General features: G+C 47.5%; 2 protein-coding genes across 2 annotated transcripts; both read left to right on the top strand.

The window, feature by feature from the left end:
* Positions 1–1,022: 1,022 nt before the first annotated feature.
* On the top strand, positions 1,023–9,973 carry LOC124467978 (nectin-1-like). The gene is made up of 10 exons (XM_047020516.1): positions 1,023–1,619; positions 6,088–6,203; positions 6,325–6,583; positions 6,708–6,825; positions 7,006–7,187; positions 7,381–7,498; positions 7,750–7,901; positions 8,136–8,280; positions 8,496–8,565; positions 8,696–9,973. The coding sequence occupies exons 1-10, from the start codon at positions 1,562–1,564 to the stop codon at positions 8,999–9,001; spliced, it is 1,524 nt and encodes a 507-aa protein (XP_046876472.1). The 5' UTR covers positions 1,023–1,561; the 3' UTR covers positions 9,002–9,973.
* Positions 9,974–14,041: 4,068 nt separating this feature from the next.
* LOC124468291 (hemicentin-1-like) lies at positions 14,042–21,989 on the top strand. The gene is made up of 17 exons (XM_047020951.1): positions 14,042–14,059; positions 14,553–14,805; positions 14,937–15,197; positions 15,348–15,623; positions 15,730–16,005; positions 17,440–17,727; positions 17,862–18,122; positions 18,354–18,629; positions 18,770–19,045; positions 19,367–19,654; positions 19,758–20,018; positions 20,180–20,473; positions 20,582–20,983; positions 21,134–21,256; positions 21,339–21,363; positions 21,454–21,530; positions 21,660–21,989. Exons 1-17 carry the CDS (start codon positions 14,042–14,044, stop codon positions 21,779–21,781), a joined length of 3,777 nt encoding a protein of 1,258 aa, XP_046876907.1. The 3' UTR covers positions 21,782–21,989.
* The last annotated feature ends 963 nt before the right edge of the window (positions 21,990–22,952 follow it).

Consider the following 22,952-nt stretch of genomic DNA (forward strand, 5'->3'; position numbering starts at 1 on the left):
ATTCTGTCGATGTACCAAGGCTCTATCCTCCACGTGCAGTTCCCTGCCTGGATATCATGTAGACTTCACCTTTGCTCAGATCCATTTTCTTTCCTTACAATTTTTCTGTTTTTACACCACTCCTACTCTCTGTCTCCTGTATTCTAAATCTTTATCTCTTCTGGCCAAACCGTGTTCAGATCCATACCCTAGTCCTTTCTACTACATCCTACAGCAATACATCCTATGCATTCCCCTCGTCCTCCAAATCCTTCGGCCTCCCATAACCTAAACTGTCCTCCTCGTCCACTCTATGGCCTGGTGTCATACCTCACAGCTTGGTTTTCTAAGCTACCTAACCTCTCCTGCCCTCCTTTTACTCACACAACTCCGGGAGCCTCCTGCATGTCCTCTTCACCTCAGACCACCTTTATAGCAAGGGAATTCCTCGCTTGCCCTTGTCTCTTAAGCCTCTGCCTTGTCTACACACGCACACCAGCTGCTGGTAGCATCATGCCCCACGGTCAACCGGAAACCACTGGGGGATCAGATGGCTGAACGGTTAGGGAGTCGGACTATTAATCAGAAGGTTGTTGGTTTGATTCCTGGCCGTGCCAAATGATGTGTCCTTAGGCAAGGCACTTCACCCTACTTGCCTCGGGGGGAATGTCCCTGTACTTACTGTCAGTCGCTCTGGATAAGAGCGTCTGCTAAATTACTAAATGTAACCTGGTCCCACTCACCCCCTCTTGACCTTCGATTGTCTTCCTTGTCCACGCATGTCCACTTACCTCATCACTACTTTTAGGCTACTTACTCCTTTTCGTGTAGGTTTAAGGTTTAACATATGCAAATCGATTATTACCATAATGTGTTATTGGTCGTAGTAGGCCATAATAGACTATTTGGCCAATATGCTTAACACTGTCTGGGTGATAGACAGCCTATTGGCACAGGACACAGCAACAATTCGGGTAGTGCGCAAAAGGAGAGGCACGAGCCATTCAGCAGTTTCTCGCAATATAAAGTGCGTAGGTCGAACAGATCCGTTTGGAGATCACTTCATGACTGCGCATAAATCTGTTTATAACTATGAACCGAAAAGTTATCTTCCAGATTGGTTTATACCATGGTAGTAGGCAGACAGCACTAGACGGGGCTGTAATTTGTTGTCAGAGTGTGTGTGTATCTAGGGTCATAATCTGCCCACGCTTCATAAGCTTCTTTATCCCCGCCTAGCCGCTTCGACGCGCGTGGAGTTCATTTCAGTGACAAGCCACAATGAAGAGGGATTGAGTAGTATTCAGTACCAACTGTGTGGATTAAACAACTTCCTATATCAACTCTTTTTTCTTCTTAATTTAGCCTTTCTTCTTAATTGGTTAGGTTATTGGTTTAGTCCGGCTTTTTACGTCGCAGCGCAGCAGCGCATGGGGACTTCGCTCAAAAAGCACAGCCACCGAGACTGACGTACATTGCAATTGTTCATCAGTTCTCGGTGTGTAGGAGTCGGAAGGGATATTTGGAACAAACAAAAAAACTGGAATATATCTACTTGAAAACTGGCGACGGTGATTTTAGCATGGAGAACTCGGGAGTATTTTGGATATTCCTGGTAACAACTTGTTGTGCTGTCCAAGGTACTACCATCCTCCCCTCCCCCTTTTGCTCCCCGTTTAAGCCTCTTTTCTGTGGGTGCTCTGGCTGGGTTAGCGACAGTAGTGCATCTCTGAAACCACATGTCTCCTTGAGTGTTTGTGTGGGTGGGGGGGCCTTTTTTATGATAGCAAGCAAACGGAGTTGTGATCTTGATCGATGAACAGCGACACACAGTGAATAGAGAAGCCTCAGTCAAACATCTTTGCAGCCGTTCTCCTCTATGAAGCACCGAGCACTGTTTCCTAGACCAGACTTTACATACACCACAAGATCGGTGGTGTATGTTGTAAAGTCTGGTCTAGGAAACAGACATGGGTTTGCAATCAGTAGATTGTGCAATCAGTAGAGGACTTATAGAATGTTCCAACCTATGGATTGGGTTCGAGCTGCTGGGACATCTGGTGTGATAGCTTTTTTTTTTTACTCACTCAGTGATTAATCTCTCTGCCAGTTTGGCAATATGTGTGAAAGTGCATGTGTGTGCATGTGTATGATCTGTATCCATCTATGTTTATGTGTATGAGTGTTTACGCCTTCACCAAGTGGGTAGGGATGCCTTATGAAGTGCTGAGCTTGTGGATTAGAGGTTAAAGGCTAGAAAATCACCCTGATGGTGTGACAGCTTTTGTTGCCATGGAGCTGTTGGACACGGTCTCTATGGACACATTCCATATGGTCAAGGCAGTTGCATCAGTAAAACTATTTGCATGGACACTTGAACCTGAACCTGGAAACAGATCTCTCAATAACTGCTACAACAGGAACAACCTCTAACTTCTCGATAGCCCTACAGTGCAGATCCCCAGAGTGTGTCGTCATAGAAATGATGTCAGAGCTGTTTTTCACGCTGGCTCATATCTCTTTACTACATACACATATGCATGCATACAAAAAACCTCACACTTACACACACACACGCTTGCACACACACACACACAAACACTTGAGACAGACACAAACAATTAATATACAGTACAGTCAGACAGACATACCCCTGGACACACAAACACACGCACAGGATCTCGGCACAATCCACTGGCCTCGTATGGAACAGTGGGTCAAATACACAGGTACTACCCCGAAGAAATACAATTCAATCTCTTTCTTTCGGTCTCTATCTACCCATCTCTTTCACCCTTCCATCCCCCCTTTTCCAGCTCTCCATTCTGTTTGTTTTCCGTTTCATTTCATTTTTTGACCCTCCCCTCTTTCCCTCTCTCTGTTTATCCCCCTTTCCTGCCCCAAAACACAGCAACAGAAATCCTAATCCTGTGAGCTCCCCTTGAAAACTTTCCAAACACACACTCTACATTCAGAGAGGCCCGGAGATTACACGTATACACATATGCACACTCCCGTACGGTCCATGCACATACACACTCAGACGAACACACACATTGACCCCACCTTTAAATTGTGTAAGAGATTACAATCAATTTAACAAAGTAGTGATATGACAGGAAGCAGCACAGTGTGTGTATTTGGGGACACACACACACACACATACACACACACTTGTCCACAATCACACAGTTTTGGAATAGTGGTCACATGGTCAGTTTACGATGGTGGATTCCCTGTGATCAGTGGCAGTGTGTGTGGCTGAGAGAGAATAAGTACGTGTGTGTGTGTGTGCATGTGTGTGTGCTTGCCGTGTGTGTGTATGCACTCCCCTCCGACTCCCCCTGCCACTGTAATACATCACATGAATAAACCTTGTGTGAAATCCCTCAATTGATCAAAGATTTATCAGGCCCGAGCTTCAACAGTTAATCTCTCTCTCTCTCTCTCTCTCTCTCTCTCTCTCTCTCTCTCTCTCTCAGGGTCCCCTTCTCTCTCTCTCATTGTAATTCAGAAAGTCTCTCAAATTGGGTTTTCATTTCATTTTTATTACCACTTTAATAACCCCAGAAGCATATTTAATGCACAGCCTGAAAGGATTTTTCTAACTATTACTTTTGTCAAGGGACACTGAATGTCTGACAATGAACAGGTTGTAAATGGCAGACTGTTAAGAATCACTGGAGATGACCCCATTCATCAAACCCTGTCTCATCCCACAGTCTGTCTAGTTAACTCTCTCCTGTTTTAACTGTTAGCTCACAGACAATTCTATACAGATGTATAGATATTAGAAATGGACCCTCATTCTATATACTGGTCAGGAGTCATTTAGAAACATGTTTGAAACAGGACGAAGGCAACATCTGGATGTTTTTGGCACTCTGGGTGCATGGCTTTCTCTTCTCTCTCTGACCTATGTGTGTGTGTGTGTGTGTGTGTGTGTGTGTTTGTGTGTTTGGGATGATGGGTTGGAGCGATAGAATGGGAGAAGGAGAAGGGGAAAAGAGAGCAAGGGTGAGAGAGATTAACTGTGCAATCTCTGGTCGGACAAATCTGCGATTGATTAGGGATTACATCCCATGCTGTATGTACAGTGGGCTACACCATCCCACACCACTTACTGTACATTCCAATGTGAAAAAGAGAAAGAGACCATCCATTGTTGAATTCTTTTTCCCAGGCCCTCGACTCTCACTATGTGTGTCAATGTGTGTGTAGTTGTCTCCAGTATGTAGGACTGCTGAGGTGGGTTCCCATGCACATTGTTTAGCAGCTTTGTCTCTTCATCAACAACATCTCAAAATGGGAGGAGCACAGACCCTGCTAGCTCAGACTGTAGACTAGCTCCGAGGAACTGACCACACCCTCACACACACACACCCTCACACACACCCTCACACACGCACACACACACACACACACCCACCCTCACACACACACCCTCACAAACACTTCCTCTTTTTTTTCAGCCATAAAGGACGTTCCTGTGCATAATCCATATGCATGCTTGTACCTTTTTTTCTCTTTATTGTGTGCGTGTACGTGTGTGTGCGTGTCATCAGACAGGTAGCTGCTCTCAGTTTGCTCCATCTCTTCACCTAAAGCCTCTAATCAGCTCAGCGGCCGTGCTGGCCTGCCAGTGGGGGAGGGAAGCATTGTGTTTGTGTGTGGGTATGATCATGTGCGTTGATACGCATGGGATTACGGTTGTGTGTTTACATAGAGGCTACACAATGTGTGTGTGTGTGTGTGGTTGTATGTCCCCTAAAGACCTGGTGTATCTGCCAGAACTGTAGTCATGGTGTTCTCTGACTTTTTTACCCATCCCTCTTCTCTCCCTCCTCCCTCTCTGCCTCTTTCCTCCCTCTCTCCTCCTACTGTCGGTCACCTCTTCTCTGTCTCCTCTAGTTTTAAGAATAAAATGTTCATGTATAAAATACATTGCTTTATACAGTATATGGTTGGTTAGATAATCCATTGGGTGATGGGTTGAGTGATTGCTAATGACATACAGGCGTTGCTATTTGTGTGTCACAGTCTTTACTCATAGGAAACACAAGAAAGTGCAATTGAGATCAGATTTGGTCTTGGACCCTTGTATTCAGATACATGTACTGTAGCTATACACGCGTACACTCACATGGTAGCATGCAGATACTGGACATGTGTGCTCTCACACAGTCGGATTTCTTAGTAATATACTGAATGCTGTCATGTCCTGTAAACTGTAAATGCCATAAAGCACATACATGTGAGTGAACACACGCAAACACACACACATAACAACTTCTAACAGGGTGGGTGAATGGGGTGACAGACGTTGCATGTGAACGTGTTCAAATCAGCTTTCCCCGTACCATTGCTTTTTATTTGGAAGCCTACTAATGCTATTCCTACACGCAAAGGCTTGATGTAAAAAAAAATCAGCAATAGACATCTGTTTATTTGTATTGGACTTTGTAAAATGTTTCTTTGGGAATGTGGATGGAAAAGGCCATGGAGGACGGTTGGTGGGCGGGAACTACTTCGCGGAGAACAATGACTCCACAGGAGGACAACAATCACCTCAGAACAATGGCTGCCCTCGTTCTCACACACACGCATGCATGCACTCACACGGTGCACACAAACATACAAACCCACGTTTGGGGGGGGGGGGAAACAGACCCTGTTCGCCATTCTCTCTCTCCGTCCCACAGACACACACACAAACACACGCATGCGCACGTGAGTAGTGTTCAATCAGCAGCAAGGGGGATTGTGACTGATGCTGATTTGCTAAATGGGTCACTAAGTCAGCCGACTCGCTGCTATTTGTGTCTACTCCTCACTCCTGCCTCTCAGACTTGATCCTCAGTCTCCTACTCCCCTCTGACTTCTTGGGTCTTAACCCCACGCACCCCCTCAGCCTCCTCACACCTCTCATGTCACACACATTTGACTCCGGAGCTGAGCTGCGTTCTCTGCTTAACCAAGGGAGGGCTTAAGGAAGTGCAGCTATGAGTACGACAGTGTGCGTCGACCGAGATGGCACGTTTGTGTGTGTTTTTTCGTATGCATTCTGAACACTATGTATCTGACCGTGTGTGTGTGTGTTGGTCCTAGGAGTGTATGGCCAGACTGTGGAGATGGATGCGGAAGGGCGATCGGGGTACGTGGGCTCCAAGGTAGAGCTGCCCTGTGTCTTCGTCAACAGTGTTCCACCCGTCAAAATATCACAGGTAAAACCGGACTCAGGACCCCTAGCTCTGACACGGTTCTCCTCAAACTCTCGCACGTTTCCAAAAGACTCGTCACACCCTGTGTCATGTATGGTAACGACCCTCCCTCCTCGCCTCGAAGGTGACCTGGCAGAAGCTGGTGAACGGCAGCAAGCAGAACGTGGCCATCGCCAACCCCTCCCTGGGCGTGTCGGTGGCCCCGCCCTTCCGGGAACGCGTCAGCTTCAAGAACGTGGGCGTGCGGCGCCGCATCCCCTCTCTGGAGGACACCACCATCACCTTCTCCTCGCTGCGCCTCGCCGACGAGGCCACCTACATCTGCGAGTACACGACCTTCCCCGCAGGCAACCGGGAGAACACCATTAACCTGACTGTCTACGGTAAGACAGGCAGGGACGTCTCCATAGTACTTTGTTTTCTGGTGCGTGCGTGTGTGTGTGTGTTAGAATGGGGGGTGCTAATTTATTCGGTTCTCACTTAACTGTTTTGTTTTCATCGGTTCAGCTCGACCTTTGACCCAGATGAGTCTGTCCACGCCCAACTTGGTGGCACGGTCATCCAATCGGAAGATGCCGGTGGCCACCTGTCTCTCAGCCAATGGTAAACCACCTGGCACAATCAGGTGAGGCGTGTTTGTGTGTAACACAGAGTTGTTTACAGGGTGGTGGAGGACAAAGAGGAGAAACAGGAGGTTACAGGAGAGAGGGAGGCCTTAAAAACAATGAACCAGAAAAGGAGAAAGAGGAGAACGTTTCTTAAAAATGTGTGCAACCCCTGTCTGTGTGTGTGTGTGTGTGTGCAGGTGGGACACGCGTGTGCCAGGGGAGGCCACCACGCGACAGATTCGGAACAGGGATGGGACCATCACGGTCCAGAGTGACTACATCCTGGTGCCCAGCAGAGAGACCCATCAGGAGGTCCTCACCTGCGTCACCACATACAACGACGAGGTCTACACAGACAGTGTGACACTGGACATTCAGTGTAAGCACACACACACTTCGACAAACAAGCAGATACACACTCTGAAATGCATGCTTCTTTTTAGAATCCACCAATTAGATTCATTTTATTGCCACACACAATCACCGTCTCCCATGACTGTCTGGTGTGTGTGTGTGTGTGTGTGTGTGTGTGTGTGTGTGTGTGTGTGTGTGTGCGCGCTTGCACGTTTCAGATGAGCCAGAGGTGTCCATAGAAGGGTTTGATGGAAACTGGTACTTGAACAGAGAGAATGTTGAGCTCACCTGCGTGGCTGATGCCAACCCAGCTGTCTCGCTGTTCCAGTGGAAGCTGTGAGTTTGCCTGTGTGTGTGTGGAGGTGTTTTTTGTGTTTGTGTGTGTGTGACTCAAGGTGTTTTTATGTGTGTGTATGTGTGTGTGTGTGTGAATGTGTTTTTATATGTGTGTGTGTGTGTGTGTGTGTGGAGGTGTTTTTATATGTGTGTGTGGAGTTTTTTTATGTGTGTGTGTGTGTGTAGTTGTTTTATGTGTGTGTGTGTGCAGCGAAGGTGTTCTAATGTCCTGTATTGTCTGTCCTGTGCAGCATGAACGGCTCCATATCAAACAGCATTGAAATCCAAGACAATGTCCTCATCATCAAAGGACCAATCACGTACGAGCTGGCTGGCACATACGTGTGTGACGCGACCAATAGCATCGGAACTCGATCCGCCTCTATTGAGATCAACATAGCAGGTATTGTCCTTATAGGTCACCTAGGATCATGGCTACAGCTTGATGAGTCTTTGATTAATTGATATAGGCTTTAACAGCTTCCTCTCATCTTTTCTCTTGTCCATATAGAGATATCTTTCCTTTGTTTATACAGCAATTTTTCCAATTTAGTCATGAGAGTGGAGAAGAATGTGTCACTGACAGACTGTCTGTGTTGTTATCTATTAAGAATATCTTTTTTTTTAATTCTCTTAGAAAAGCCACTGCCTATGGTCGCCCCCGGTGATGTCATCAGCGTTGTGGGCTTGCTGCTAGCTGGCGGGGTGACACTAGGCATCGCCATCACCGTGATGGTGCTGAACATGAGGAAACAGTGCGGCGGAGCGGCCGAAAGTGACTCGTATGTACAGTGTAGTCTTCTGTCACACCTCGCCTCTTTCTCTCTTTCCCGTTCTTGCTCTGGAGCAGTTTCCCGCTCTTCTACTCTCCCTTTCCTATTTGTACGGAGGCCTTTGGCCACAACCTTTCTCAAACACTTGTCACTATGTCGATGTATCGATTTTCAAATCTGCTACCCTCACGCTCCACTCCTCTTGCACTTTCTCTGTCAACCAGGACAAACTCTTCTCCCTCTCTTAAAATGGCCCCTTCGTCCGCCAAGAGGAGGCCGGATGAGGACGGCCAGGTAAAGTGTGTTTGTGTGTGTCAGCCAGTTCCATGCGCCGTTTGTAGTCAGCTGCTTAGACAGGCCTGTTGTCATTTGGTACTTGGTCTGTGGTGTTGTCAATCATCTCATATCTTTGGCCTCTCCTCAGCGTTCCGGAAAGCTCTATGAAGAGCTCCCAAACACAGCCGACTATGTGAGCTACAGACTGGCCTGCAACAAGGAGGACTACCCAGAGCCTTACTCCCCTCCTATCAACCCCCCTCTCTCCCTCCTCCCCGAGCACCCTTACCCTCTCCCGCAACCCACCGCGACCTCCCCGTCGACCAACAACATCTCGAAAAACACCTTCTCGTCGCCCAACTCCTCCCAGGTGTTCAGATACCCTTCCCTCCCCATGCTCTCACCTCCGCCAGGCGTGGCCCCCTACACCTTCCCCAAAGAGCAGTACGTCTGAAGTGAGCTCTCCCTCGGCCCATGTATCTCAGTCCTTGACTGGTCAACCGTAAACCCCTTGCGCCTCAACCCTCCAATCCTTCAAAACGTACCCCTTAACCCTCACCTAAGCCCTCGATCCTTGATCTGGAATTGAAGACGTGGTGACCAGAACACAAAGACTGGTTTGGGGTCTACTTTCCTCCTGACAGTCCCCTCAGGACTCTGAACTTGTGTCTGGCCAGGGGACCTGTATCTGGGACACAACCTCATCCCTGTTGTGGCTCACTAGACGGTTACAGTTATAAGGCACCAGACAGGGAGCACACAACACTGACAAGACAAGAGATGAACTGCCATTTTAGAGTTGAAGGATTATCTCCCGAAACTCGGAAGCATTCCAACATGCTAGTCGTCATCCAGTGAGACGGTGGCATTGTTGGGTCAGCTTCTTGCCATCTGCCTGCAGGTTGACAGAATAGTTCCAAGTGTCGAAGCCACAGACACACTTTATGATTATTTCCGACACATTCAAAGTTTGGAACTGGTTTGAGTACAGTTGGAAGATCTCCATTGCCATCTTCACAGTGTACGTGTACTGGATGAAAAGTCATCCTTTTGTTCTTTATCTCCATCTGTCCCTCTTTCTCTCTGTATTTCTTTTCTCGATTACTTACAGTATCAATCCAGCCACAGTGAATAATCGGATTAGAGGAGATCTGACGACCATACCAGTTTGTGTTGCTCTCAGTACCAATGTGATGCATTTTGTGCTTTTGTACCATGTCATGTTTTTATGGGCAGCAACAGTTTTTATTTTATGTTCATATTTTATGCGACACGGTTTTGGTTTGCGACCATGTTCTGTCATTGTTGAGATGTTGTGTTCTGTGAGTTGGAAGTGTGGAACAGCATGGTATGTGTATACTAGTGATTGCATGGTCTACATTTAGCTTCAAAAACTGTTTTTATGTTAAAGCAAGACTTGAACCTTTGCGTAAACCCTCTTTGTAGAAATCCTTAGTCAGGCAAACCAAGGACATGCACTCCACCAACGATGAGTTTAGGGTTAGCATGAAAGTACATGAATATCTCGTCATCCCAATGTTATTTGGACTTCATATTAAAAGTGTCAAACACAACACAATCCATTCAATGTGAGCATTACTGTAAATACCTAATAGGCTGGAAAAACGTTCACAGCAAAGGAGAGTCATCTAGTCATTCTCTCATTCATTTGCCATATTTACTGTATGTGTTGTATGTCGATACACGTTAAGTGTGTGTGTGCGCGAGTTTGCATGAGTGTTTTCATGTCTGAGCCATGCCTGTGTGTGCGTAACTGAACCAACAGCATAAGCAGATCCTGATTAGTGACATATCCCAAGCGAAAAAAAGATTATACTTAAAGTGAACTTGCAAAGTATAAGCACAACCTTACTTTAATATATCAAAGTTGTCGATAAGTATGTGAATATACACTTCTAATTGAATTGAAAAAGAGAATGAAAATGTATTTTCATTCTCTCATCAAATATACTCTCATCAAATATTTCTAAATGAGATAAGCGTCCTCTTTTTCCCGCCTGGGATAAAAGTACCTATTTCCCAGTCTGTTTTTGACAGTCAGTTGTATTGTTGACATTGCTTTCATATTTTTGTAATTATTAAACTATCATGTCTACTGTTCTTTTGTTCTCCATTTGATTGACAAAGAAACACATTTATTTGGTACTTTCCACATTTAAGATGTTTGTCCAGTCCAAACAAGAGAGACTCAACACTCGTTTACGTACCAGTTTTACTTCAAATTCCTATGAAAAGCAAACATGCTGTTTGGACACAGACGAACTGTAAATTGTTCAAAGCTGATGGTCGACCCGTGCTCTGCCAAGTTTAGTAAACTGATCACTGTCGTGCATTCATTCATGCCATTCTCACATTACACTATCATGTCATTTACAAAGCCTTGCTCTTACACACTCTTTGTACCACACACACACAATAACCATCTGTCTGTACACACTACCATTTAAACCTTAAGAGTAGATTTCAGTTGTGGTAGTGTGGGTCAAAATGATAAAACAAAGAATAGAATTGAACCAATGGGAATCCAGTCGGTTATGTGGCACTCTTTTTGGAGATGGTGCTTGATTGAGTAGGGAGTTCGTGAGGATCAAAGCTAATATGCCCAAGCAGCCAGTAAACGCCACCTGCTGTGGAGTTGACCTATCATGTCTGGGTCAGGGAGGAAACTCCAAGTCTTGCAAGGAGATCCCAGATTTTGGGCCCTATTTTTAATCCTAATCCCATCAGAGGTGTTTACTCTGCTCTAATGGTCCTTAGCCTGCCTCCCAAATTATAATCCCCATAGCCAAAGACCATTCCACGCCATGGAAGCCCCATCACAGGGGGTAGCCTTGGCAACAGCCCCATGCCAGACAGAGGAGGAGAGGGGTAGAGAGAAAAGACCATGTTCTACACCATTTAGAGCTAGTTGAACTGACTAACTCACACACGTGTGAATCTGGATGGAACCACACCTCTCCACTGAGCGCTGAGGAGATATAAGGCAAAGGATTTTTTTCTAAGAGGGTGTAAATCCTTGTTGCTGGATTAGGAAAGGTGTGCAGGTATGTGTGTGTGATGAAATACTAGCCTGTCCATCCATCCATCTGACTATACTCTATAATAAATGAGTTTGGTATCATTATGTCATTCTAAACTGCACACACACACACCCACAAACACACATGCATACACAGGATGAATAATTAAACCCCAACTTGGCCCTCTCCCTGCCTTGCCTCAGTCTAATAACGACTGCCTGGCTCATAGGATTCCCTCCTCTCTCCATCGAAGCGCTCTACGTTTGGAGATTTTTATCGGCACACGTTCGAGGGGTTTGACATTTTAAGGGGGATTGTCCGGGGTGCCTGGTTGGCTAGAGTGTTGTTATTATTGTCGATTTTGACTGGAGAAGATGGGGGACTGAAGAGCATCATGGTACCATGGTGGCCAGAGTGTTGACCTTTATCTGTCTGCTCACCTGCCTGTTCACGTCCCCCAGCCACGGTAAGAACCCTCCACCACTCTCTGCTTCACTCTCGCTCTCTCCTTCAGGATACATACATGGATCTCTCTCCTCAGTTTCCCACTCATTATCACTCTCTCTCTCTCTTTAAGGATTTTTGGGACATTTTTCATAGTTGTGTCCAATTCTCTTCTTCTACCGCTCCTCTTTAAGTGTCACCGCTTCCCTCACATTTTTCTCTTTTATGTTTGTCTTTTCAATTGTTTGAAAATACATATTAATATTTCGAATGTCTCAGTTTTGTAGTCATCTGGTTTCAGAATCTTACCCTTTCACATTAGATATATATATATATAGAAAGAGAGAAAGAGAGAAAGAGATCCAAGATGACGCAACGTGTAGTTAGAATGTCAGTTGAGAGAGGGGATTCTTTATCAGGTAGTAGTATTTTCTCGAAAGTGTGCGTTTCAATCCTCTCGGCCAGAGTACAGGCCAAACATTCTGCAACCCAACCCCAACCAGAGCACAGAACACCATGCTCTCAATTACACCTTTGTGCATGTGTGTGTGTGCATACGTGTGGATGTATACATTTGTATATATAAACGTGTGTGTGTGGGCGTCCCCTTAGCGGTGGACATCCTCGACCCCGGGGAGGTGGTGTACGTGGACTCCCGTCTAGACGGGGTGGTGGGCCGAGCCGTGATCCTGGAGTGCGGAGCCACCTTACCTGATGTCTACATCTGGGGCTTCACCAAGCCCGGAACAGACGCCTTGAGAGCTGTCGTCTACGACTTTGGGAAGGGCCCCAAGATCCAGCAGCTGGCACAGACTCTGGGAGACCTGACGATAATTCACAACAGCTCCTCACTGAGCATTGAGAACCTCCCGCTGGCAGCCCATGGACTGTACACCTGCCAGGCCTTGTACGACACACCGCAGGGAGCCAAGTTCTACTACTACTACACACGCCTATCCGTCCTGGGTGAGACACACCACGACACACATACGACGGCAATTGCAAACAGGAACTGACCCATGTTTCACCCATGGTTCTGTTTAATCCAGAGATTTTGTGTCTCTCCAATGTGTAGTCCCGGTCACTAAGCCCTATCTTTTGGTGAACAATACATCTCCGGCGGAAGGGTCTTCAGCCTGGTTGCGCTGCGGCTTAGAGAATGGGACCTTACCTATTTACTATGAGTTTGAGCAAGAGACTCAAAATGGAGTCAACAAAACCTTTGGCCAGGGAAACAGCAGCCTCGTCAACATAACTGGGATCCACCGCAACCACACAGGCTGGTACCGGTGTAGTGCCCGCAATGCGGTCAACCAACAACGATCTGATCGCATCTGGTTGAACATCACCTGTAAGTGTACAATCTAAGTAGGGTTGTAAACCCTACTTAGGGTTTATAACCTAAAGTTTACAACCTAACCCTACAACCTAGGGTTTACAACCTAAAGTTACAACCTAAACTTACAAGTTTAGTAACCTAAACTTGACTCCCCACTCTCACCATAAACTTAGCCCATATTGTATTGTAAGTTCTGTATACTATCTTAAATATACACCACAACAAACCTTGAGGAAGTTGCTGAGTCTGTGGGTGAGCGTGTGTATGCGTTGACTTGGCATGCTTGTGTCCCATTGTGTGCGCACGTGTGGTTGCATGTTTGTGTCCAATCATTTGTGCGTGTGTCATTCTCACCCTAGACGGTCCCGACATCCCTCAGATAGACGTGACTCCGTACAGCGTGACCGAGCGTGGCTACTCGGCCCTGGAGAGAGAGACGGTCTCCCTGCTCTGTCAGTCCCAGTCCAACCCGCCCAGCCAGTACGTCTGGTTCTACAACAACTCCCAGGTCTACACCGGACCCCAGTTCACCATCACCAGGATCCTGCGCACGCACACCGGCATCTACACCTGCCTGGCCCAGAACCCTTTCCTCAACACCCGCATAAGCGAAACCGTCACCTTGACCGTCTATCGTGAGTTTAAACCTTTTAGCCCCTAATCCCTAACCATGGCCCACTCTGTCTGTGTGAGGTCATTGCTCCAGTCTTTAGGAGTAACCTGCTTTAGCTGCAAAGAGCGGCTCTCAGCTCTCCACAACCGATTCAGAAGAAAGTCGTTTTCCAAGGCTAATAAGAAAACAGAGATCATTTAACAAAGACTGATTCAGTCATACCGCCGATGACAAAGTCTAATTTGGCAACAGTTTGAGGTCATCCCGACATGCGGTAGTCCAGGGTAGTTGTGCTCTGAAGTCAAAGATTACCATCAATCATTATGAGAGAGTAAGTGAAAGGCTTAATGATCTCAAAGGGATTTTTAAACCGCCCATGAAATTGGCGAAAGAACAGCTCCAAAAGGGTCTTACTCACGTTAAACCGCCAACATGAACTCTTGACCTTTTATAGAATCTGACTCATTTTTTAATCTTCCTACAAACCTAATGCCCTGGTCTGCCCTGTGTTTTACTGCCTGTTGTCCCCACAGACCCTCCCGATGGTTCCCCTTCCTGTGTCGTGCAGCCAGCACTCAACTACTCCTCCCTGAGCCTGCAGTGTACCTGGCCAGGGGGCCTGCCACCACCCTCCCTTCGATGGAGCCCTGGCCTACTGGCCCCTGGACAGGAGGGGGTGGTCCTGGGGCAGGAAGGGGCAGGGCTGACCAATAAAGCCACCGTGCTGCAGTCTGGAACTAACACCTTCAACAACTCCCTGTTCACCTGCCAAGGCTCCCACCCAGCCCTCAACAAAAGCACACAGTGCACCACGCGCACCTGTCAGTCCATGAGAATTTGTGTGCTTGTGCGTGCGTAACTGTGGGAGTGTCTAACATGTTATGTCAACACATGCAAACACCCTCCTCCTTCTTCTCCTTTACTTCCATGTCTCTCTCCCTTCATTCCCCAGGGTCTCCCCCCGGTGCACCAGCATGTTTCCTAAATGCAACAGTTGACAACCAGCAGCTGATGCTCTCCTGCTCCTGGGGGGGCGGAGCTCCCCGGGCTCTGCTCTGGTGGGAGGGGCCAGGGGGCCAGCAGCACGGAGGAGGGGAGGAGAACGCCAACATTCTGGTTCTCCGCTCCTTCCTCACTCAGGGTGGGCAGGCCTACACCTGCCATGGGAAACATCCACTCCACCCGCTGCCCCAGGCCTGCACGCTGAAGCTGGGTAAGAGTAGGGCGAAACAAGTGCACCCCAAACCCTGAACAGAAAAACATAGGGAGAGACACATACGACAGTGATGGCAAACAGGAACTGACCCATGTTTCACCCATGGTTTTTTTTAATCCAGCGATTTTGTGTCTCTCCAATGTGTAGTCCCGGTCACGAAGCCCTATCTTTTGGTGAACAATACATCTCCGGCGGAAGGGTCTTCAGCCTGGCTGCGCTGCGGCTTAGAGAATGGGACCTTACCTGTTTACTATGAGTTTGAGCAAGAGACTCAAAATGGAGTCAACAAAACCTTTGGCCAGGGAAACAGCAGCCTGGTCAACATGACTGAGATCAACCGCAACCACACAGGCTGGTACCGCTGTATTGTCCGCAACATGATCAACCAGCAACAATCTGACCGAATCTGGTTAGACGTCACCTGTGAGTGAACAACTAAAATACTATTCTCCTTGCAACTCAAACTCAGCCTATGTGTACATGCTCTAATATACAATAATATTGTGTGCTTGTATGCTTTCCTCCCTAGACGGTCCCGACATCCCTCAGATAGACGTGACTCCGTACAGCGTGACCGAGCGTGGCTACTCTGCCCTGGAGAGAGAGACGGTCTCCCTGCTCTGTCAGGCCCAGTCCAATCCACCCAGCCAGTACGTCTGGTTCTACAACAACTCCCAGGTCTACACCGGACCCCAGTTCACCATCACCAGGATCCTGCCTACGCACACTGGCATCTACGTCTGCCTGGCCCGGAACACCAACCTCAACACCAGCGCACAGAAGATAATCACTCTGACCGTCTACTGTGAGTCTCCGCACTTCCTATGTCCTTGTCTTGTCTGTGTCTTACGTAACTGAGCTAAGTGTTCTCCGCTCCGGGGGAATAACCAAACTAGGGTGAGGAAGATTCCATGACTGATCTCAGCGCTCAAAAAACAACACTGACGTTGGCAGCCTTAACGTGGAGCGATACGTCAGGAAAGATTAGTTCCACTTTAATGAGATACATTTAATTAAGGCAGCTCATTAGGCCAGCTAATTATGTCAGCGAACCCAAAATCTGCAACTCAGCACTCACCTCCAGCCATCTCTGACCTTGCATCACACACACGAGCATGATAGTCTTCATGCTTTTGTTTTGTTGAAAGACAGACAGGGATTTCATTAAGTATCACCAGTTTAGAATTGAATCTAATCTAAAATCAAATCATGCAAGTGATTTAGCAGACACAAATCTACCCCAGGGTGGTTTGATTCTTGCTGAATAGGGTGCATTAATAACATGAAGTGCCTGTTTACAAATACATGAGAAAATACAACATATGATGCTATGACATAAAAGTACCTGATCAAAAAGCAGAGACTTTAGTACGACCAACTCTTCGCATTGTAATTCCTGAAACCCTCATTAACAATGTAAATAGCCAGACAACATTAGCAAGTTAAAAAACAATACAGATAGAAATATACAAAGCACATTCTGTATCATTCACAAAATGAAAATAATAAAATGACAAATCATGTTATTGATCACATTTCTGTAACTCCAATCTGCACTCGGGAATACCTAAAGACTGCATATATAAAAATAAAAAAAACATTTACAGTGGCTCTAGTTAATGGGGGGATTCTAAGTAAACATGTCAAACACACCCGTTACTTTTCACCTACAATGAGTTTGTAAAAGCTGTGGAACATTAAAACTGAGACACCCGTAGTTTCAAGATGTGGTGGCAATATAAATCACCAGGGCCCAGACACCTACTGGCACACGTTCAGTGGAGTGAATCAGAGCAGTACTCCAGAATGGAAAGTGGAGCAAGGTGCTAAACTGTCTGGAGGTTATGAGGGGTGCTGGAATCCAGCCAGATGACACCTGCTGATGTCACAGTCATGGCAAACATTGGTTGGCTTCTTCCTTGCTGTGTTGACAGGCGCCAGACTCACAACTCAACACTGGCCCCAGCCGTGGCATCTATCTTTGACACTTGTAACAGAACCAACACATCTCAATAAACATACCATAAAAAAAAAAGAATGGTTGCAAAAAAATTGATATCACTACGCAAAGAACAAAAGGTTAGACTGTAACAATCCTGTCCAATCTTCAAGACATTCCTGAAGACTTCCTGAAGTCATTTAATTAAAGAACCATGACACAAATTGCTCTACAACCTCTGTGCCCTAATCACCTTCAACTCTGGCCTGCCCTGTGTTACGCTGTATCTTGTGCCCACAGACCCTCCTGATGGTTCCCCTTCCTGCGTCGTGCAGCCAGCGCTCAACTACTCCTCCCTGAGCCTGCAGTGTACCTGGCCAGGGGGCCTGCCACCACCCTCCCTTCGATGGAGCCCTGGCCTACTGGCCCTTGGACAGGAAGGGGCGGTCTTGGGGCAGGAAGGGGCAGGGCTGACCAATAACGCCACCGTGCTGCAGTCTGGAACTAACACCTTCAACAACTCCCTGTTCACCTGCCAAGGTTCCCACCCAGCCCTAAACCAAAGCACACAGTGCACCACGCGCACCTGTGAGTACATGATAATTTGGGGTGTTTGTGTGTGTATAACTGAGTGTCTAAAATGTCATATCCTACATAACACATGCAAACACCCTCCTCCTTCTTCTCCTTTACTTCCATGTCTCTCTCCCTTCATTCCCCAGGGTCTCCCCCCGGTGCACCAGCATGTTTCCTAAATGCAACAGTTGACAACCAGCAGCTGATGCTCTCCTGCTCCTGGGGGGGCGGAGCTCCCCGGGCTCTGCTCTGGTGGGAGGGGCCAGGGGGCCAGCAGCACGGAGGAGGGGAGGAGAACGCCAACATTCTGGTTCTCCGCTCCTTCCTCACTCAGGGTGGGCAGGCCTACACCTGCCATGGGAAACATCCACTCCACCCACTGCCCCAGGCCTGCACGCTGAAGCTGGGTAAGAGTAGGGCGAAACAAGTGCACCCCAAACCCTGAACAGAAAAACATAGGGAGAGCAGGAGCCGTATCTATTCTCAATGGCTACCCATGTCCTTCAGAGGTTGGTCAGAAACCACAGTTTATTGTAAGAATGAATGTTATTCTTTTCTAAAACCTTAATGGAATTATAGCAGTTGAATGATCAATCAGTTAATCAGTTCATCCATCCATCTTTCTTTCCCATATATAGTCCCAGTCACAAAGCCCTCTATTTGGGTGAGCGACGCATCTCCAGTAGAAGGGTCTTCCATTGGGTTGCGCTGCGGCTTAGCGAATGGGACCTTACCTATTTACTATGAGTTTGAGCAAGAGACTCAAAATGGAGTCATCAAAACCTTTGGCCAGGCAAACAGCAGCCTGGTCAACATGACTGAGATCAACCGCAACCACACAGGCTGGTACCGCTGTAGTGTCCGCAACACGATCAACCAGCAACGATCAGACCAAATCTGGTTAGACGTCATTTGTGAGTGTAACATTTAAATACTACTCTCTCTACAACTAGACTACTTTACACAACACACCCATGCCCTACTCTATAAGTACACTGACAACACCTGGCTTCCAGAAAACAACCCTGTGAGTGTGTGTGTATTCTCTCCCCAGACGGTCCCGACATCCCTCAGATCGACGTGACTCCGTACAGCGTGACTGAGCGTGGCTACTCTGCCCTGGAGAGAGAGACGGTCTCCCTGCTCTGTCAGGCCCAGTCCAACCCACCCAGCCAGTACGTCTGGTTCTATAACAACTCCCAGGTCTACACCGGACCCCAGTTCACCATCACCAGGATCCTGCGCACGCACACCGGCATTTACACCTGCCTGGCCCTGAACACCAACCTCAATACCCGCGTGCGGAAGACAATGACCCTGACTGTCTACTGTGAGTCTCCACACTAACCCTTGTGACTCAATTTCTGACCAACAATAACTTGTTGGGCTCGGGTCATAATGTATACAGTGAGGTAAACAGTGGTTCCAGAACTGATAAGCATCAGTCTTAGTAGACTGATTCAGACACTAGTGCCAGACTTGGTCTAACATTTATTCTGTGCTGCTGACATTGCACACTCAACTCTAGACTGCCCCCATGCTGTCTTCAGTGAAACTGCAACAGTTGCATCTCTAGTTCATTTGTACCACAGCTCACTAATCTGATCAACTTAGAACCCATCTCACCTACTACTGTATCTTGTCCCCACAGACCCTCCTGATGGTTCCCCTTCCTGCATCGTGCAGCCAGCACTCAACTACTCCTCCCTGAGCCTGCAGTGTACCTGGCCAGGGGGCCTGCCACCACCCTCCCTTCGATGGAGCCCTGGCCTACTGGCCCCTGGACAGGAAGGGGCGGTCCTGGGGCAGGAAGTGGCAGGGCTGACCAATAACGCCACCGTGCTGCAGTCTGGAGCTAACACCTTCAACAACTCCCTGTTCACCTGCCAAGGCTCCCACCCAGCCCTCGACCAAAGCACACAGTGCACTTCACGCACCTGTGAGTTCACTGTTGAATGGTCATTTTGGTGATTGGTAAACATACCATCATAGACCCTTTGACTCTTTTTCACCATGTCTCTCTATATGCCTTCATGCCCCAGGGTCTCCCTCCGGTGCACCAGTGTGTTTTGCATACGCGACACGTGACAACCAGCAGCTGATGCTCTCCTGCTCCTGGGGGGGCGGAGCTCCCCGGGCTCTGCTCTGGTGGGAGGGGCCAGGGGGCCAGCAGCACGGAGGAGGGGAGGAGAACGCCAACATTCTGGTTCTCCGCTCTGGCTCCGCCCAGAGTGGGCAGGCCTACACCTGCCGTGGGAAACATCCACTCCACCCCCTGCCCCAGCCCTGCACCCTGAAGCTGGGTAAGGTTAGATTGAAAAAGCCACTCAAATGTTGCAAATATTAACATAGACAGGGACAGCTGGATCCATAACTGTCGGATGTGGTTAGCCATTAGAACCGTTACCGTTACTTTTCAAACCATTCATCACAACAATTCATCCGTTCGTTCATCTCTCTGCAGAAGCTCCAGTGTTGCTGACCCAGAGGAGCATGGTGTCTGTGTATGAGGGCAGTGACGTCGAGCTCAGCTGCATCCTGACGGCCAACTACCCTCCAGCCGGTGACATCACCTGGTTCAACAACCGTAGACAGGAAGTGCGAAGTGTTCCTCAAAAGTACCTGCTGCAGCGGGAGGCAGCCTGGGCCAATCTGACGGTGCGGGAGACCGACGGTATCCAAGACAGCGGCCAATACTGGTGTTCCGCTTCCAATGCCGTGGGAGGGGCCGAGATCCCGATCACCCTATTGGTCAAGAGTAAGGACCTCTCACTGTAACATGTTTTTCTCTCTGTTGATCTTGCTACATGTAAAGGTCTCTCATAATCAATCTACATAATTCTATCGCTTTCTCTTTTGTTCTTAGGGTACCCCATGCCTCCGAACGTGACCCTGGTCAGACTGGTGTACAGCACTCACCAGCGCAGCGAGGTGCAGATTGAGTGGCGATTGGAGGGAGACGGAGAGGGCGACGACGAGGTAGCGGGAGACGGAGGGCTCACCAGCTTCACGCTGGAGCGCTGGCGTGTGGGCGGGGAGACGGTGCCTCCGGGGAGGAAGAGGAGCGGAGAGGAGGAGGAGGAGGAGGAGGAGGAGGAGAGAGGGGAGGGAAGGAGCAGTTCTCCCTCCTGGCTGCAGGTGGGGGAGCAGGGGCCAGATGTGCGATATCACACCCTGGGCAACCTCATTCCCACCCTCACCTACCAGTTCCGCGTCACAGCTGTCAATCACCGCACTGTGGGACATCCTTCCCTAGCAAAGACCCCAGGTGAGAGAGATATAATGAGATCGAAAATGATACAGTAAGGATCGTATTTGTATATTTCAGCACATTTAAATGATTGTGAAACATAGATCGTCTGCTACTGTGACGGATTAAGGTCTGCTGTGCTGCTATAATGACTACAATGTGTTTCAGCGGCCCCGCCCTTCAACGCGTATCCTGCTGTGATTGGAGCAGCCATCGGGGGGATGATCCTCGCCGCCATTGCCACGGTGCTACTGTTCATCTTCATCATTCGCAACCGCAATAACAGCCCCCGTGAGTCGGACACACAGCCGCACACACACACACTCACAACTGAACTGAATGTTTATGATCTGAATTCCTCTTCCATCCCCAGGACTACATGACATGCTGTTCGGCATGTGAGTATGCATCTTTATAAAGCTCTATGTATTCACACCAAACATGAATGCAGTGTGATATTGACCAGTGGAGGGTGTGTGTCTCTACAGGCAGCACAGCCAGTCCAGAGAGAACATCAACTTTCCTGAAGATGATGTCGTGGCGAGAGCTGAAAGAGAGGGAGTTGGTGAGTTTGGCTCCTCCCCTCGTCCAGGTAGAATAAATGCATCAAATTCTCCACAAAATGCACAAACATAGGTAGGCTATACAACCTTTCAGTCTATATCATGCTTATATTGTTGTGGTTTTGTTTCAGGACCAGATCCAGTCATGGCCTCCCCCAGAGCCCAGGGTCCCACAGAGACTCCTCCCCCATCAGCACCTACCCTATCACAGGCCAAGCCCCTCTCCCCAGAGATGACAAACCTGTCAACGTAACCATCTCTGCTATGTTAAACACATATGTTCCAAACACACACCTGCTTTGGAAGGGTTTAAAATGACCTAACATGTCACTTATGCCGTTTGATTTAAAGTCAGTTTGTTACTCATGGAAGCCCCGAATCTGTATCCCAATCTGTCCATATTTGTATCCTTGATTACTTTCTTTCACAGGTTAATATAAAAATGAATAAAGGTTTTGCTATCTGAATCAGAAACATCTGTACTGTTTTATGACTGGCATGTCAATGATGACTGTGCTTCATAGGCTACAAGTCTGCTGAGGGAATAGGCAGGTCTACTTTTGTACTGAAAATTGTATTTAACACATTTCCAGCCATAAGTATTGCATTCCAAATAGATACATGACAAAGGACTGCTGCGTGAAGAAACCTTACTATCTTTGTATGTAAAGTAACGACACATAAAATGGATCAAAAAGGGAAACACGATCGCTTAGGCAGGAACCACACTTTATAGAAACATAATAGAATAGGCAAATATACAATCAGATATGCATAGGTAAATCAAAATACAAACAATTTATCCTAGTTTTGGATTATTACAGGCCATTACATACACAAATTGACCAGAGAGGTTGCTCTTGTCCTAACACAATGCCAGAAAAAAACATTGTGTTGCCTTCTCCAGTTCTAAAGACACAAGGCTTGTTCGTTTGTGAAATAGTAAGAAGATATCTGCCAAAACTTTTATCTATTTGAGGAATTACTTAGCAGTTCATTGCTGTTCATGACTACATTTGAGCCCCATAGATTTGCAGGTGCAGACAATGACAATGTTCTCATGATAACTAAAGTGTGGACACACAGAAACACAGACTGTTGCACTTGAGGTATTGTACTATGTTGCTTAGATCAAAGTTTGTATTTGAAAACGGGACACTGTCTTGCATTCATTCATGCCATTCTCACATTACACTATCATGTGTAACGGGTATGCAGGGAGGACCCAGGTGCGAGGAGACCGATGATGCAGGATTATCAAATAAAAGGACCGTAGACACAGCCGGGATAGACAACAGGAAACATGCTACATGAAACCAACGACTAACCAAGACTGAACAAATGACAGGGACTTAATACACCGAACCAAACGAGACACAGGTGAATGCAACAACACTGATCGCAACAACACTGAAGGACAACCA

Source organism: Hypomesus transpacificus, chromosome 5 (genome assembly GCF_021917145.1).
Source record: "Hypomesus transpacificus isolate Combined female chromosome 5, fHypTra1, whole genome shotgun sequence".
NCBI classification, from domain to species: domain Eukaryota; kingdom Metazoa; phylum Chordata; class Actinopteri; order Osmeriformes; family Osmeridae; genus Hypomesus; species Hypomesus transpacificus.